Raw genomic sequence first — 13,830 nt, 5'->3', positions numbered from 1 at the left:
TTTTCCTTGCATTTTTTTGGTTGACATGGAGCTCACTTTCTACTTTAAGCTAGATAGTTTATAATAACCACACAACATTTTCTATTTGTTAATCATTAACTTTAGTTAGTATGTCAAATTTTGCAAATCTTCAAGGTAACTAGTAACTTTTGTATGCAAAGATATGGGTAAATTACATATTTTGTTAAATTCTTTGTGTTTGTTGTTGTTTTTTCTAGTAAATACAATCCCTGCAGGGGTAAAGAAATAAAAAATGTACCGACTGACACAATGACTGCTTCTTTTCTTTTTTTTTTTTTACTGTACATATATATATATATATATATATATATTTATGTCTGTTTGCTGCAGGGGTTTTATTTACCTTTTTTCAATTCAAATATCATACAACTCATGTAAATCATGCATACAGCTGCAGGCTATAGTTTGTTCAATAATGTAGTGGAGTAATTTGCTTATGAATTGAGGAAGAGAGAGACACGAAGAGTACAATTAGGTTTCCTAAAACATTAACTTAACAATGTACTTTACCTACCTGGGAAGGGTTATATGTAGATTCATTACATCCCACCACTGGTGTATCTCATTGAATAAAAATAAACAGACTTTACAGTGGGCTAAACTTTAAACAGAAAGGTTTGAAATTAGGTTAAATCCAGCTAACTACATGTTTACCTTACCTTCATTTAACTTGCCTTCTTTTTTTTCAAGCCGACAAATCAAATATACCTGCCAAAGGTTTCCCTTATACAACAAAGTAGAATTTAAAGTTTTAAATTAAATGTCATTAAATGTTGTTTATTGTTAATATTGACGGTTATCTTTTTCAACTGTCTGTCGACATCACCAAACGACCGCCACCTCCATGTGCCTGCTTGTTTTCCTACGTCACTTCCTGCGCGGTAGAAACCGAATCCGCCAGTAAGCTTACAACCAACGTATAACTAAATCTACACTTCGTACGGGCTTTACATTTTGCCGTCTGTAGAACACAGCGTCGGTTTTCAGTCCGTCCACGAATGAATACTCACGTGTTTACCACCACTGCGACGCTACCGATATATTTAGTTGATAAGTTTGACTGTTGACGCCCAGGCTAGCCTAGTTAGCTGATGCCATTAGCAGTGGAGGCAGCAGTGCAGTAAGTTGCTGCGTTTCCAAAGTTTCAGCGTCGTAGTTGTTTTGACGTGGGTCACCATGGATCACTTGTTTGCAGGTAACTAGACGTATTGGCTAGCTGTGACTGGCAGTCATCTGAATTTCAACTAGTTATCTTTAGCTGTTACACAGCAGCATGTCTAATCAGCTGACTGCAGAGCAGCAGCGAAAGATTGAGGAGAACAGGCAGAGGGCTTTAGAGAGACGAGCTCAAAGACTTGGACAGGCTGTCAGCACCAATCAGACCTCGGCAGGATTCAACACTACTTCATTACAAATACCTCCCCCTAAACAGAGTGTTGCTCCGCATCCTGCTGCCTGCGCCCATCACAGAGACGCATCTAGCTCAGTTTCTGCACCTAAACGGTTTGTTTCACCGCCCCAAAAACATTCACAGAGCTTTGACAATCAAAGGCAAGGATCAAAGCACCAGCACTTATCTGGTAGTGGCACCCAAATCAACAAGAGTACCCTGTGTAACTCTGCTTCTTCTAGACAGGTGGGCTTTAGTTTTCTTATTCATTATTTGGATGAAATACAGCTCATTGTTTTTACTAATGCCATTTACTGTTCTTCTTCATAGATACAAGTTATTGACCCACTTCCCCAGTCAAGAAGTCAACATGTGAGCAGCCCTATCTTGTATAGTGGAGGAAGCACAGGTGTGAAACCAGCTCAGCCCAAACCTAACCTGACCTCCAGCAGCTCTGGTGGTGCAGTTGGCTCATTCTACAAGCAAGCAACTAGTAAACCTGCCCAAAGTTCTGTCGCACAGCTTCCCTCAAACTCCTCGACTTTGAATGCTGTACCTGCAAAAAAGCCTGCCATCTCTGTGAGAGGAAAATGTGTGCCTCATGCAGAGGACCGCTTCAGAGTAGAGGTGGGCTACCATGCAGAGCTTATTGCTGTTTTCAAATCCATCCCCTCCAAGAACTATGGTAAGTATCTGCCATTGTAACTATGTTGTTTTGCATCAAACTCTTGATGCTCAGTGCTTTTTGCAGTATCAGATTGCTCTACATTTTCAACCTGTGGGAAACTGATATATATATGACATATTAATGTGACAACATATTATATGAAAGCATAATCATAAATACAAAAAATAGCTCTTTTGCATTCACAATTCCAACTCAAACCACATGAACAAAAAGCTCAGTGGCTTAAGTAGGTTCTTCTGCGAATGTGTAAAATAGTATCAAACCTCAATCATTGAATATTAACTTACTGTATTGTGTTCTGAAGCACCTGGTATTGTAATTTTCAAATAATACCAAGCCTTACTGCCACAGTGCATCTATGCAGATAATCAGGATAACCTGCAAGGCTAAATAGATACTGTAAAAGCAATATAAACTCCTATCTACTGACTAAAGCTTCAGAATGATCCTTTGTTGAATATGATAGGTACACAAATCTTTGGCCTTGGCAGTGTTAGTTTTCTAAGCCTGAATACCAGACTCCAAAATGTAACTATTCTGCACCATATGTCTGCTTTTGTATGATCATCTGAATCTCTGTACTGTCTTGTGGGATAATAAAGTTGACAAAGTATTCTACTCTGTTTCAGACCCAGCCACAAAGATGTGGAACTTCAGCCTGGAGGACTATCAACAGCTAAGTGTGTACATTTGGGAAATATTTATGGAAACCTGCACTCATATTTTTTTCTCAGAAGTAACCTTAATTTAAAGGCAGTCCTTAAAGGAGTATTTATCTTGTCTGGGTATCAGTGGAGGAGGCAGCTTCTATTGCATCTGTGTCCTTGAGGCCTTTGGAGGGGATGGAAACGGTGGACGTTGCAGCAGCCACCAGCCGAGCTCGTAACAGTGCAGCACTGGGGGCGCTGTTGAAGCTGTGTAACGGCTGGCAGAAACCTGGAGCCATTTTGCAGGGCCAGTGCATCCTGGTGTCTCAGACAAAGTTTGAGGTTGACGTTGGTTACCATGTCAATGTCATTGCAGCATTTAAGCAAATGCCAACAAAGAACTATGGTAACAGTGACTTCATGTGATTAATATCCTTTTTCCGTTGTGTTGTATTTACATTTTACGGCTTCTGGTGCTGAACCTTTTTGTTATTTTTTTGTTTGTGGCAGACATGAAAACAAGAAAGTGGAGCTTTTCACTTGAGGATTACAAGAGACTCAGTGAGTAACAACGTTTGCTTTATTTAGCAGGTTTATCTCGGTGCTTGTCTCTGTTACATTTGCCATCTTGTCTGACCGTGCTGTGTTCCATACCCAGTGGATGTCCTCAGTGGGATAGCAGCAGTCGAGGTGGAGCCTCTGCCCAGGGCAGTAATCCAGGCTTTCTCTGCCAGGTTTGACGGGAGTGAGGCCAGGTCTTTAGACATCCCTGAGGTAGACCTCTCCGGCATCGACCCCTCGCTCACCCGCAGCCTTATGCCCTTCCAGAGGGAGGGAGTCAAGTAGGCGTTTTTGAACAGCCATTAGTGCTCTTTCTGCATGATGTAGCCAATAACTCAATACCAAGAGAAAGCTATTCATCTGTAATTTGCTCAGTATTGTGCAAATGAAGAGGTGCTTATCATAATAAGTCAACAATTGTGTGCCCTTCTTCAGTGATATCATATTTGTCAATTAAAAGGGTTTGATCAATGTGACTTCCACTTACTGTCCCTCTGTAGCTTTTCATTTTGGCATTTGCCTGTCTCCCTGTAGTTTTGCAGTGTCTAAACAAGGCCGCCTCCTCCTGGCTGATGATATGGGCCTGGGAAAGACGGTGCAGGCCATCTGCATAGCAGCCTACTACAGGAGTGAGTGGCCCGTACTGGTAGTGGCTCCCTCCTCTGTACGATTCACCTGGGCGGAGGTAATTACAGTCAACACTGTTTCTGTTGCTCCAAAGCTACATCTACACCAACACGTTTTAGTTTTGAAATGCTTGGCTTTCTACGTGTACACCGGCTCATAAAACAGAGACTTTTAGATCTGCTGCTGGCCCCAGTTTAGTTTGAAAACTCCAGGGTTGCATTTTAGTCTGGACGAGCAGAAATGGAAATTGTTGGAAATGATGATGCACCCACCTTCGCTCTCTGATTAGGTCTCATCAGTCATGACATATCCTCCTCCCAGTCTGTGTTTTCTGCCGCCATGACCACCTTATACTCATGTGTTATTTGCGATAACGGTTCAACCTTGTTGTTGGTTCAAGCAAAGAAATCTCTGGTATTACTTTTTGCCATTGCTTTTTCGCGTTTGTAGTATTTTCTGCTACTTCAGCAACCAACTGCAGAGACGTAGACGAAGCCTTAATTCTGTGCCAAGAAGAAAAATAGCTCATTACTCAGTAGGTGTTGGAGTTTGTCACTTGTTTCCATTTAATGGTGTCATTATCAGTCTGGATTAAGTCAGCAGGCACCAACTAAAGGATATCCTTCTAGTCTCCTCTGACAAAAGCTCTGCCCTACACATTATAATGCTGGTTTCTGCTTAAAGCTCTCTACATTTGAGGAATGTTAATACTGTTCCCCACGGACTACTTGCACTGTTAGGTACTTTATCTTCAGTGTAGGGAAGATGGTAGTATTGAATTTCATGCTTCCATTTCCCTGTCTCATGGGTGCAGATGTATAGCTTGAATTGTAAAGCATTGGTTTATGATGGAGATGCTAATACAGCTTATTTATTTGACGACTTTGTTGAATTCACTCTCACTGATATCTGCTTTTGCTGACATTAAAGCTTGAAATATATTGTTTACTAGTATTACAACTAACAACTGTTTTCATTATGAATAATTTGCTGATTATTTTCTCAATTAATTTATTCATTGTTTTGTCTGTAATATCTCACAACATAAAAAAATACCCATTATGAGAGCAAGGTGAAAGCCCAAGGTGATGTATTCAAATGGTTGTTTTATGGTACCAGCAATCCAAAAACACAGAGATATTCAGTTTACTGTCACGTAGAAAAGAAAGAAAAGCAGTGAATCTTTCACATTTGAAAAAGGGGAATCAGCAACATATTTACTCGAAAACTGAAATGGCTAATTGATTCATTTTTTTTGTGAGCCCAATCTTTTGAGCTCTATTGTTTACACTTTTCATCACTTTTTTCAGCCCTTTTCTGGGCTTTTATTTACAAGGAGACAGTAAATAAGCAGACAGGTACAAGTCTTATGCTACAAAGCCACTGTGGCGCCGCCCACACTTGGGATCATTGAAAAGTTGGTGCTTGTTTGCCCCCGTTTGCCTTCTGCAGTTTCAATACTTTCTAATTTCAGAGTTCATCTCAGGTTTCTGTTTTTTCAGAAAGTGTGTCTCATGTACTGTAGCATCTATTCTCTGATTAACTCGCAGCAGCATAAACAGGCTGCACTAACAGTATATTTTCAGAAGAGCTTTGCTTTGCCTTCTGTCTATTGACAAGACAAGACAGCCTGTTCTCTAAATAGATATCTTGGATCAAATACAGTCCCCCAATCAGGAGTTGGGATCACAGAGCAGAGTTTAGTCACAGGATGTTGTCCCATTAAAGGACACTTAGTCTGTCTGGCTTGGCTCTTATCTGCACTGTTAGTCTTGAGCATTTGGCCAAATCTACTGCAAAGCATGGGAGCTATAACTTTGTGAGCTTAAGCCAGGTTGACAGGCAATGGAGAGCATGTAAGTGAATTGTCAGAGTCATTTGGGCCACAGTGAATATTTTTTCCAAACCACACGATTGGTTGTTCATAAATGGAGACACTGTTATAGCAGTTATGATGGATTATTAGTGATAAGTGACATTCAAACCAGCTGTTAGTCATAAAATGATTGTCCTTGACGTTCATTACAAATTTCAGAGATTGACATAAGCATGGCCTGAAAGTTGATAGTGTTAACCTGGGGAGTTCTGTTTCACTCTGCACCTCTGACATGAGTATTTTCCATGTATGTAGGCCTTCACACGCTGGCTCCCCTCCTTGAGTCCTGACAGCATCAATGTGGTGGTGAAGGCCAAAGACAACCTGCGGTCTGGTTTGGTCAACATCATCAGCTATGACCTGCTGAGCAGAATGGAAAAGCAGCAGCCAAGAAACCCCTTCAATGTTCTCATCATGGTCAGCAGTGTGTGATTGGACTGTGTATTATTCAGACGTGGCTACTTAATCTTTATTCACCTCAGTCAGGTGACCAATTAATTGATTGATTTTAGATTGAATTTTGTGATGTTGTAAAAAAGTGTGTTTTTGTCATTCTGTGCAGGATGAATCCCATTTTCTGAAGAACATAAAGACCGCTCGTTGTAAAGCAGCATTGCCTCTCCTGAAGGTGCTTTTTTTTCTTTTTCGTCTAAATTTGTGTTTGGATTCAAAGTTTTACAACCTAAGCCAAAGAAGTAATGTTTTTACTTGTTAGGGGTGTAACCTGGCTCTCAGCATGATATGTCAAAAATGTCCAAAGAAGCAGATCCCAGTATACCTGAATGAATCTGTTCACAGAAGCAGATGCTTCACTTAGGTAGGACTTTGCTGGATAAAAGTTGCCAAGGAAAGTTTCTTTTTAAATTAGGTCACAAATCAGATTTCAGAGTATTCCAGTTTTTGCAAGCAAAATTATCCAGATAATTTATTAAAACTTTTGGAGCAAGACCCAGATTTACATAAAGTTGTCAGGCAGACAGACATTGGTCCAGCTCATCAACTGATTAGATTTTCATGGCAAACCAGATCTAGGATTTCTGCCATCAGACAATTATCTTTTTCTTTTTAACTTTAACTAACTAACCTAAACTTTGTCTTGTCAAAATTTAAAGAAAGAAAATTGACAGTCCATTTAAATATAAACAGCAGGGTTGTGTCACCACTGATTTAAAATTAACATTAAACCCATTAAAATACATCCTTTTTACAAATTGACTAACATCAGACTAGAGAAGTTTTATATATATTTTCAGTCGGTATTGGTTGAGAGGCAGAATGCTGTAATGTCAACTTCCTAAGATCAATATTACTGATTGAGCCTCTGAGTGACTGGCTTGATATCCTGTATTGTGGTAGAACAGTTAGAATAGATCAGTGTTGGCAGAGGGGTGCACTCTATGAAGTCTTTCACATTTTAATTCAGACATCATGTAAAACAGTTGTTGCACCATGCAAGTATCCAGCAGATCGACCACAAATGCTGATGGGGGCACTGTGCTAATGCACGATTATCATTGTGTCACTTTATTAAGAGAAACATCATTGTTTTATATATGTAGTATATAGTGGAATTTTGAGTGCAAACAGATCCAAAAACAAACCAGAAGCCAAAACATTGCAGCATTTGGCTCATGGTTTGGTTTAATTTCTCTTGGTTGGGTTTAATTTCTTGCTCTGTCACCTAGACTCTCTAGGCATTGGTCTGATCAGAGTTGTTTTTTTCCATCCTCAGGCAGCAAAAAGAGTAATTCTTCTATCTGGGACCCCTGCCATGTCCAGACCCTCTGAGCTCTACACCCAGATTCTGGCTGTCAGACCTACACTCTTCCCTCGCTTACATGAGTTTGGGATTCGCTATTGCGATGCCAAACAGGTATCCTCAGTCTCATTTGTTCAAATGTGATGCTTAATGCTGTTGAGCTATAATTCCTGTAATTCCACGACACCTCAGAGAACAGAGAAGACTTCAATTGAGGGATTAGCAAAACAATGTATTTATGTGCAATGCTTACATTGTATAGTCTACAGTTCCCTTAAGGAGAAATCAGGTATGTGCATTCAGGTGTGGAAATTCGACAGGTCTGCTGACAAGTACTGAACAATAGGATTATAAAGGTAAATAAGTGCACTTTAAAGCCAGTGTGTGTCGGTGAACAATGTATACAATAACACTGATTTTAAACTGGGTTTTTAGGTGTTAAGAGTACTGAATCAATTTATTTTATCCTTTTTTTTTTTTTTTGCTCCACTCCACTTACATCTCCTTAATTAATTTCAGTTAGCTCAACAGGGAGCACGCTGCATGATTTAAAGGTCAATTACCTCCTAATTTGGCTATGATGACTAATTTTGAAGATTGTGGAAAAATCTTATCAGAGAATGTTTCTTTTCTGTGTCTAGAATCTGTGCTTTTCAGTTCCTATTGCTAGTTTAAAACAAATCCTAGTATAAGATAAAAATGAACCTTTATCTATATTCCTTTATGCCAAATGTCACCCTTACCTCCTGTCTGTCCATTTCTCCTTGCCTTCCCATTATTATCCCCCATCCATTATTTTCTTAATTCCTTTCTTTTGCAACTTTCTCTTTCCAATCCTCCCCAGATGACTTGGGGCTGGGACTACTCAGGCTCCTCTAACCTTGGTGAGTTGAGGCTGTTACTGGCGGAGTGTCTGATGTTGCGCCGTCTCAAGTGCGACGTGCTGTCCCAGCTTCCTGCTAAACAGCGCAAGGTTGTGACAGTGACCATAGATGGGATCAACAATCGCACGAAAGCTGCTCTGTCAGCTGCTGCCAAACAGTTGGCCACGGGACACCGCAACGTAAGTTCAGAAAGTTGCCTGGAAAAACGAGAAACAAATCAAGTTTTTGAAAAATAAGTATTCACAAAAACCCTAAACAGACAGTATCTGCAGGTGTTTACAATGTTGCAGTTTAAGGAATTTATTTAAAATCAATCAATCAATGCTTTATTTCCAAGAAATTTCATCATGACCTCAAAAATGTAGCAAGTTGTATCTCCGTTTTTCAGAAAAGCCACTGTCAATTCTGTTGCAATTATTACAGAAAACTGTAAGATCCTGTTGGACTGAGATGTCAAAGGTTTTTTTATAATCTCTACCAGATTTTTTTTAAACCTCAGAGTTGGCTCAAAATAATATATTCTTCACATTTGAATTATTTAACACTCAAACTTTCAGATAAAATGTATCAAAAGCACAAACTTGAGATGACTAATAAATCAGATAAAATCCATAAAAACATCACCGCGAAGTAACTGTTCACTCTACATATAGATACCTGGTAAGAGGGGGGTCACCATGTGAAGTCACAGAAGATTTCTTTAAAGGAGCTATTTGTAGGTTCTGCTATTGCTACATAACCAATGTTAGCATTAACAGCTGTTTACTTACCATTCTTGGCAACAGCTTTGGCCATTGTTGCATTTACAAGATAAGAGGCTATAATACGCTCTCTGAGCAGCGCTAGCTCTTCAGGGCAGACTGGATGCTGCAATGACTTTGTTTTGGAAAGTGATGAGGCTGGCCTCCCGGGACAGGTCTAGCTGGTTCGCATGCTAACTTCAGCAGAAGAACAAAAGTAAAGTAAAGTCAAGCAAGGAATGAAGTTTGATTCTGAGCTCACGATGTTTCTTCTTGACTGGTAAGTAAGCAGGTGTTAATGCTAACGTTGGCTATGTAGCGATAGCCTCAAACACACGAAAGTGCTTTTAAACCGACCCAGAATACTCCAAGGGGCCTTACTTTAAGAGTGTTCATACACTCCGATGGGTATGAGCTGCTGAGCTTGATTGTTCATAATCACACTGCTCCTCAGAGTAATGGCAGTCTTATCAAATCATCAAACAGAACCTCCTGTCAGTTCTTATCTCGAGTAGTTCCTTATCTCTTCTATTTCAGAAAACAGAAGAGAAGGAAGCCCTCCTCGTCTTTTATAACCATACAGCTGAAGCCAAGCTACAAGCTATTATGTAAGTACAGACCCTTTAATGGTGGGGATCAGTTAAGTCGAATCATCTTAGATTTGCTGAGTAGTGATATTAAAATGTAAATTGAAATCAATCTTTTGTCAGACCATTGTCATTGAACTGGATTCGAGATAATGTGAGGAGTTCACATGAAGACCGAGGATTTTAATGTGCTGCTTTGAAATAGTAGAGAGCTGTGTTGTTTCTGTCACTGGCAGGGAGTACATCACTGACATGCTGGAGTGTGGGAGGGAGAAGTTTCTAGTATTCGCCCATCACAAGCTAGTTCTGGATCATATCACCTCCGAACTAGGGAAAAAGGTGAGTAAGACATAGAGAAGTTAGACTGTCGGAAGGCTACAGATGCCAGGGAATACAACTGTGACATAAAAGTGTGCATTTAACTTTTGAATGTGACTCAAATGAATTCCTTTGTGGGAAGTCAGCTCTCGGGTCAACTCCATCAGTGGCTGCAGTGAACAAGTGTGGGCAACTCTGAGCACATTTCAGTTTAATATTACCACTATGACTTATCATTATTGTAAGTTTTAGAATGGCAGGGTTGTTAAATCTTAAAGTTTGTTGATTTGTACTGGTCTGCCACTTAGAACCATTCGGCTTGGCAGATGTTTTAAGGGATAATTGTTGATTAGAAATTAAAATGTCCTCCCCTGTCATTTACAGAACGTCGGTTTTATCCGTATTGACGGGACCACCCCATCGGCTGAGCGACAGCAGCTGTGTGAGAAGTTTCAGCACTCGGCCCAGACCTGTGTGGCTGTACTTTCCATCACTGCAGCTAACATGGGGCTGACTCTGCACGCTGCAGACCTGGTGATCTTTGCTGAGCTTTTCTGGAACCCAGGGGTAAGCCATGACATGCTATCACAACAAAATACTGCACATTCAATGTAACTATTTTATTAGGGACACGGTTTATTTCTATTTAGGACTCAATTTTGGTTCGAGCTCAACCTCTATCTCTTTTAGCCTATTTGGTTTTCAGGCCTATATATGGTATTTATTGTAAGGTTGAGTCAGACATTCTTTATTTGAACCTTGTAGGCACCTGTTTCCAGCCAAGGAAGCTCTGGTAAAAATATTTTAAGCCACCTGCCAATGTCAAATCACAGACAGAGAATATTACAGTGGCTGGTATGGAAAGTAAAACATTAAGCAGCTTAAAACAGATATTTTTCTCTGGAGTTGGAGGAGACCTCAGCTCAAGTCAAATGAAAGTGAAGAGAACTTACACTCTTCAGGTGGACATAAATATAATTCTAGATCAATGCCAGTTGATATATTTTCTGGTTACATAAGACAGTTATGTTTTGCCAACATGTCAGCCATTATATATTTATAACCTTGTAATATGATGTATTATTGTATGATAAAATAAATATAATTTCATTTATTTTTTGCATTACTTTTAAAAAATAATGTTTTTTCTTTCTGCAGGTTCTCATTCAGGCAGAGGATAGGGTGCACCGTATTGGACAAACCAACAATGTGAACATTCACTACCTGGTTGCTAAGAGAACTGCTGATGATCACCTGTGGTATGTGTCAATCCCCATATGACCCAACTACATGGATTATCAGGGGCATTCAAACTGTTTCCCCCTGTATTCATCAGTCTCTCAGTACTGCTGGCCAATGAGCCAAAACTGAAACTATAGGGGTCAAGTTAATGTGGTGTCTAACATGCATATTGCAAGAAACTGATGTCTAGCTATTATTATAATTTATTTATGTATTGATCCAGGCCAATGATCCAGGAAAAAATGAATGTCTTGGAGCAAGTGGGTCTGTCTGAATCAAACCTCTCAGACAACGCAGTGAACGCCAGCTTCCACTCTAAGGTACATTGTGCATATGTGCATAAATAACTGATATGTAATGTAGTTAAATAGCACTTACGCACATACGTGGATGACACACATTCACAGCAGAGCTTACATACATACACCAAACATACTGTATGTCTATATATTCAGTCTTGAACCTGATTGTTTGGATTTGTTCAGGACCCTAACCAGAGGAGCATCATGGAGATGTTCCAGAGATCTTTCACAGCGGAAGACGACATAGACGAAGCCATCTTACTGGAGGCTGCAAACGACTGGGAGGACACTCCGCCTGAAAACAGTTCTGCACAACACCACGACAAGATCGGTCAAAGCCCCAAGAGAGGGAGCATCAAGGACTATTTCAGCAGATGACTTAAATGAATTTTATTTGGACAAATTATTTTAATATAATTTGGTTTTAAGTTGTTTTTTCAGCCTATCATGACTGATGCGAACCTATTTTGTTTTGTGCTTTAAATAATGTTTAAATGTTTTGACAAATGTAAAATAGAAGGAATAAAAGCAGTAAACCTTTTTTTCTTTTTTTGTTAATAAAAGAAAATAAATAAATGTGACTCAAGGCTTTATTTAGAATCCTTCTGGAACCTGTACCTGACTTTATTATAATAACTGGCTGTATCAACAGCACAAATTTCTTACTTTTCTTTTTACGTTACAGATCATTCTGCATTGTTTCTTTGGTGTCATCTCAACTGGGCGCCCACTTCTAAGGAGAGTAGCCACAGCACTGAATCATCTCCATTCATATATTGGCTGCAGTCATTTGACTGTGGACTGATGGATATCTAAACCCTTTGAGGTGAAACTTTCAGCTTTATGCAAATCAATTCTTGATCATAAGTCTTTTGAGATCTTTTTGAGGCATGGTTCACAGAAGTTTCTTGTGAAAAGCAAACTCAAAGTGTTTGTGTGGGTTTTTTTTTTTATAAGACCAAGTAGCTCTAACTCAAACCAACCTGGTTTCACAGATTGGACTCCAGGTTTTATAACTCGGGACTCAAAGTTAGCTTTTTTTTTAACGTCATTAGCTGAGGGGTTCACATACTTTTTCCAACCTATTCTGTGAATGTTTGAATACTTATTTCAATATGGGCAAGAACAATACAATTATTTGAATGTTATTAGTTCAAATATATCGTGTTCATAATAAGCTCTGACCATATCCTGAGACAGATGTATACATAAATGCAGGTAACTCCAAAGGGTTCACTTACCTCTTCTTCCCACTGTTTAAGGTGGTTATCCTCAACATTCACACGGCTAATTCAACACTAGAGCAATTTGTCTTGTTGTCAATTGTTAAGCTTGTGAGGGAGATTTTTCTCACTCCATTGCTCCTCTTGTTCAGGCCATAACAACCTTTACATTGTTAGATATTTGTATAGCTTTTATTATGACTGTTTGTGTCTAGATGGAGCCACTGCTATCATCTGTAGCCAGGGTACTGAGTCTTATAGATAGAAAGCACAGACTATAAAATATTGTTCAAATCTAGTTGTTAAGCTAAATGGGGGGGGGGAGGACAAGACACAAATAAATATTAATTAGTTATAGTAGTTAGGTAAGAACATATGACTGGATTTTGGTGACCAATAGCATCCTCACACATGAATGTTTAGGAAAAAGTTAAACCTTAAGGTGTGGTGAGATGTTGCAGCCATGTGAGACTTGGGAATATATACACCCATACTCAGACAAGATATTTTCTGAACTTGATGTGGCAATACTCTGATTCACATGCTGACTGTGTACTGCTCATCATTTTCTCCTCGGCGCCAAGCTTACATTAAATACTTCTGCCTGAGACATCTGAACTCCTGGTCATCATGTTTTCCCCAGCTCACAGGAATTTCAATCACAAAACTACCGTCATTGTCAACAGGAAAAATATCCAAGAATACTTGAGGCCAATCATTCTTTCTCATTGTCGCAGCACTTTAGAAGTTAAAATTTCGATATCGACAATTTATTGCAGACAATCCAAGATAGATTGAACAGACAGTGACATTATTATTTTTTTTCTGGTTTCAGCAAAGTCTTCTGTGAACACTGAAATTATCAGCTGTTTTGTGGTGTATGACCCTGTTCTTAGTCATGTACCCAACAGCTGCAATTGCGAGCCAAGATCGTGATCAGTATTAAGAGAGCTCATTCCACTGTC

General features: G+C 39.5%; 1 protein-coding gene across 1 annotated transcript; it reads left to right on the top strand.

Annotated features, from left to right (window-relative positions):
• The first annotated feature begins 893 nt into the window (after positions 1-893).
• smarcal1 (SWI/SNF related, matrix associated, actin dependent regulator of chromatin, subfamily a-like 1) lies at positions 894-13,475 on the top strand. The gene is made up of 17 exons (XM_023401196.2): positions 894-1,657; positions 1,742-2,096; positions 2,729-2,779; positions 2,892-3,152; positions 3,257-3,307; positions 3,405-3,588; positions 3,842-3,992; positions 6,066-6,227; positions 6,373-6,438; positions 7,543-7,683; positions 8,414-8,632; positions 9,731-9,801; positions 10,017-10,119; positions 10,483-10,665; positions 11,257-11,357; positions 11,564-11,660; positions 11,826-13,475. Exons 1-17 carry the CDS (start codon positions 1,295-1,297, stop codon positions 12,018-12,020), a joined length of 2,754 nt encoding a protein of 917 aa, XP_023256964.1. The 5' UTR covers positions 894-1,294; the 3' UTR covers positions 12,021-13,475.
• Positions 13,476-13,830: the final 355 nt, after the last annotated feature.

This window comes from Seriola lalandi, unplaced genomic scaffold, assembly GCF_002814215.2.
Source record: "Seriola lalandi dorsalis isolate HSWRI2012SDOR001 ecotype SW California unplaced genomic scaffold, Sedor1 jcf7180002053538, whole genome shotgun sequence".
NCBI classification, from domain to species: Eukaryota; Metazoa; Chordata; class Actinopteri; order Carangiformes; family Carangidae; genus Seriola; species Seriola lalandi.
Note: the sequence above shows the minus strand (reverse complement) of the source record. Positions and strands in the feature narration are given on the sequence as shown.

Coding starts and splice junctions, on each gene's coding strand:
- smarcal1 (XM_023401196.2), top strand. CDS start 1,295: ATGTCTAATCAGCTGACTGCAGAGCAGCAGCGAAAGATTGAGGAGAAC. Junction 1,658..1,741: donor ACTCTGCTTCTTCTAGACAG/GTGGGCTTTAGT, acceptor TCTTCTTCATAG/ATACAAGTTATTGACCCACT. Junction 3,993..6,065: donor TACGATTCACCTGGGCGGAG/GTAATTACAGTC, acceptor CCATGTATGTAG/GCCTTCACACGCTGGCTCCC.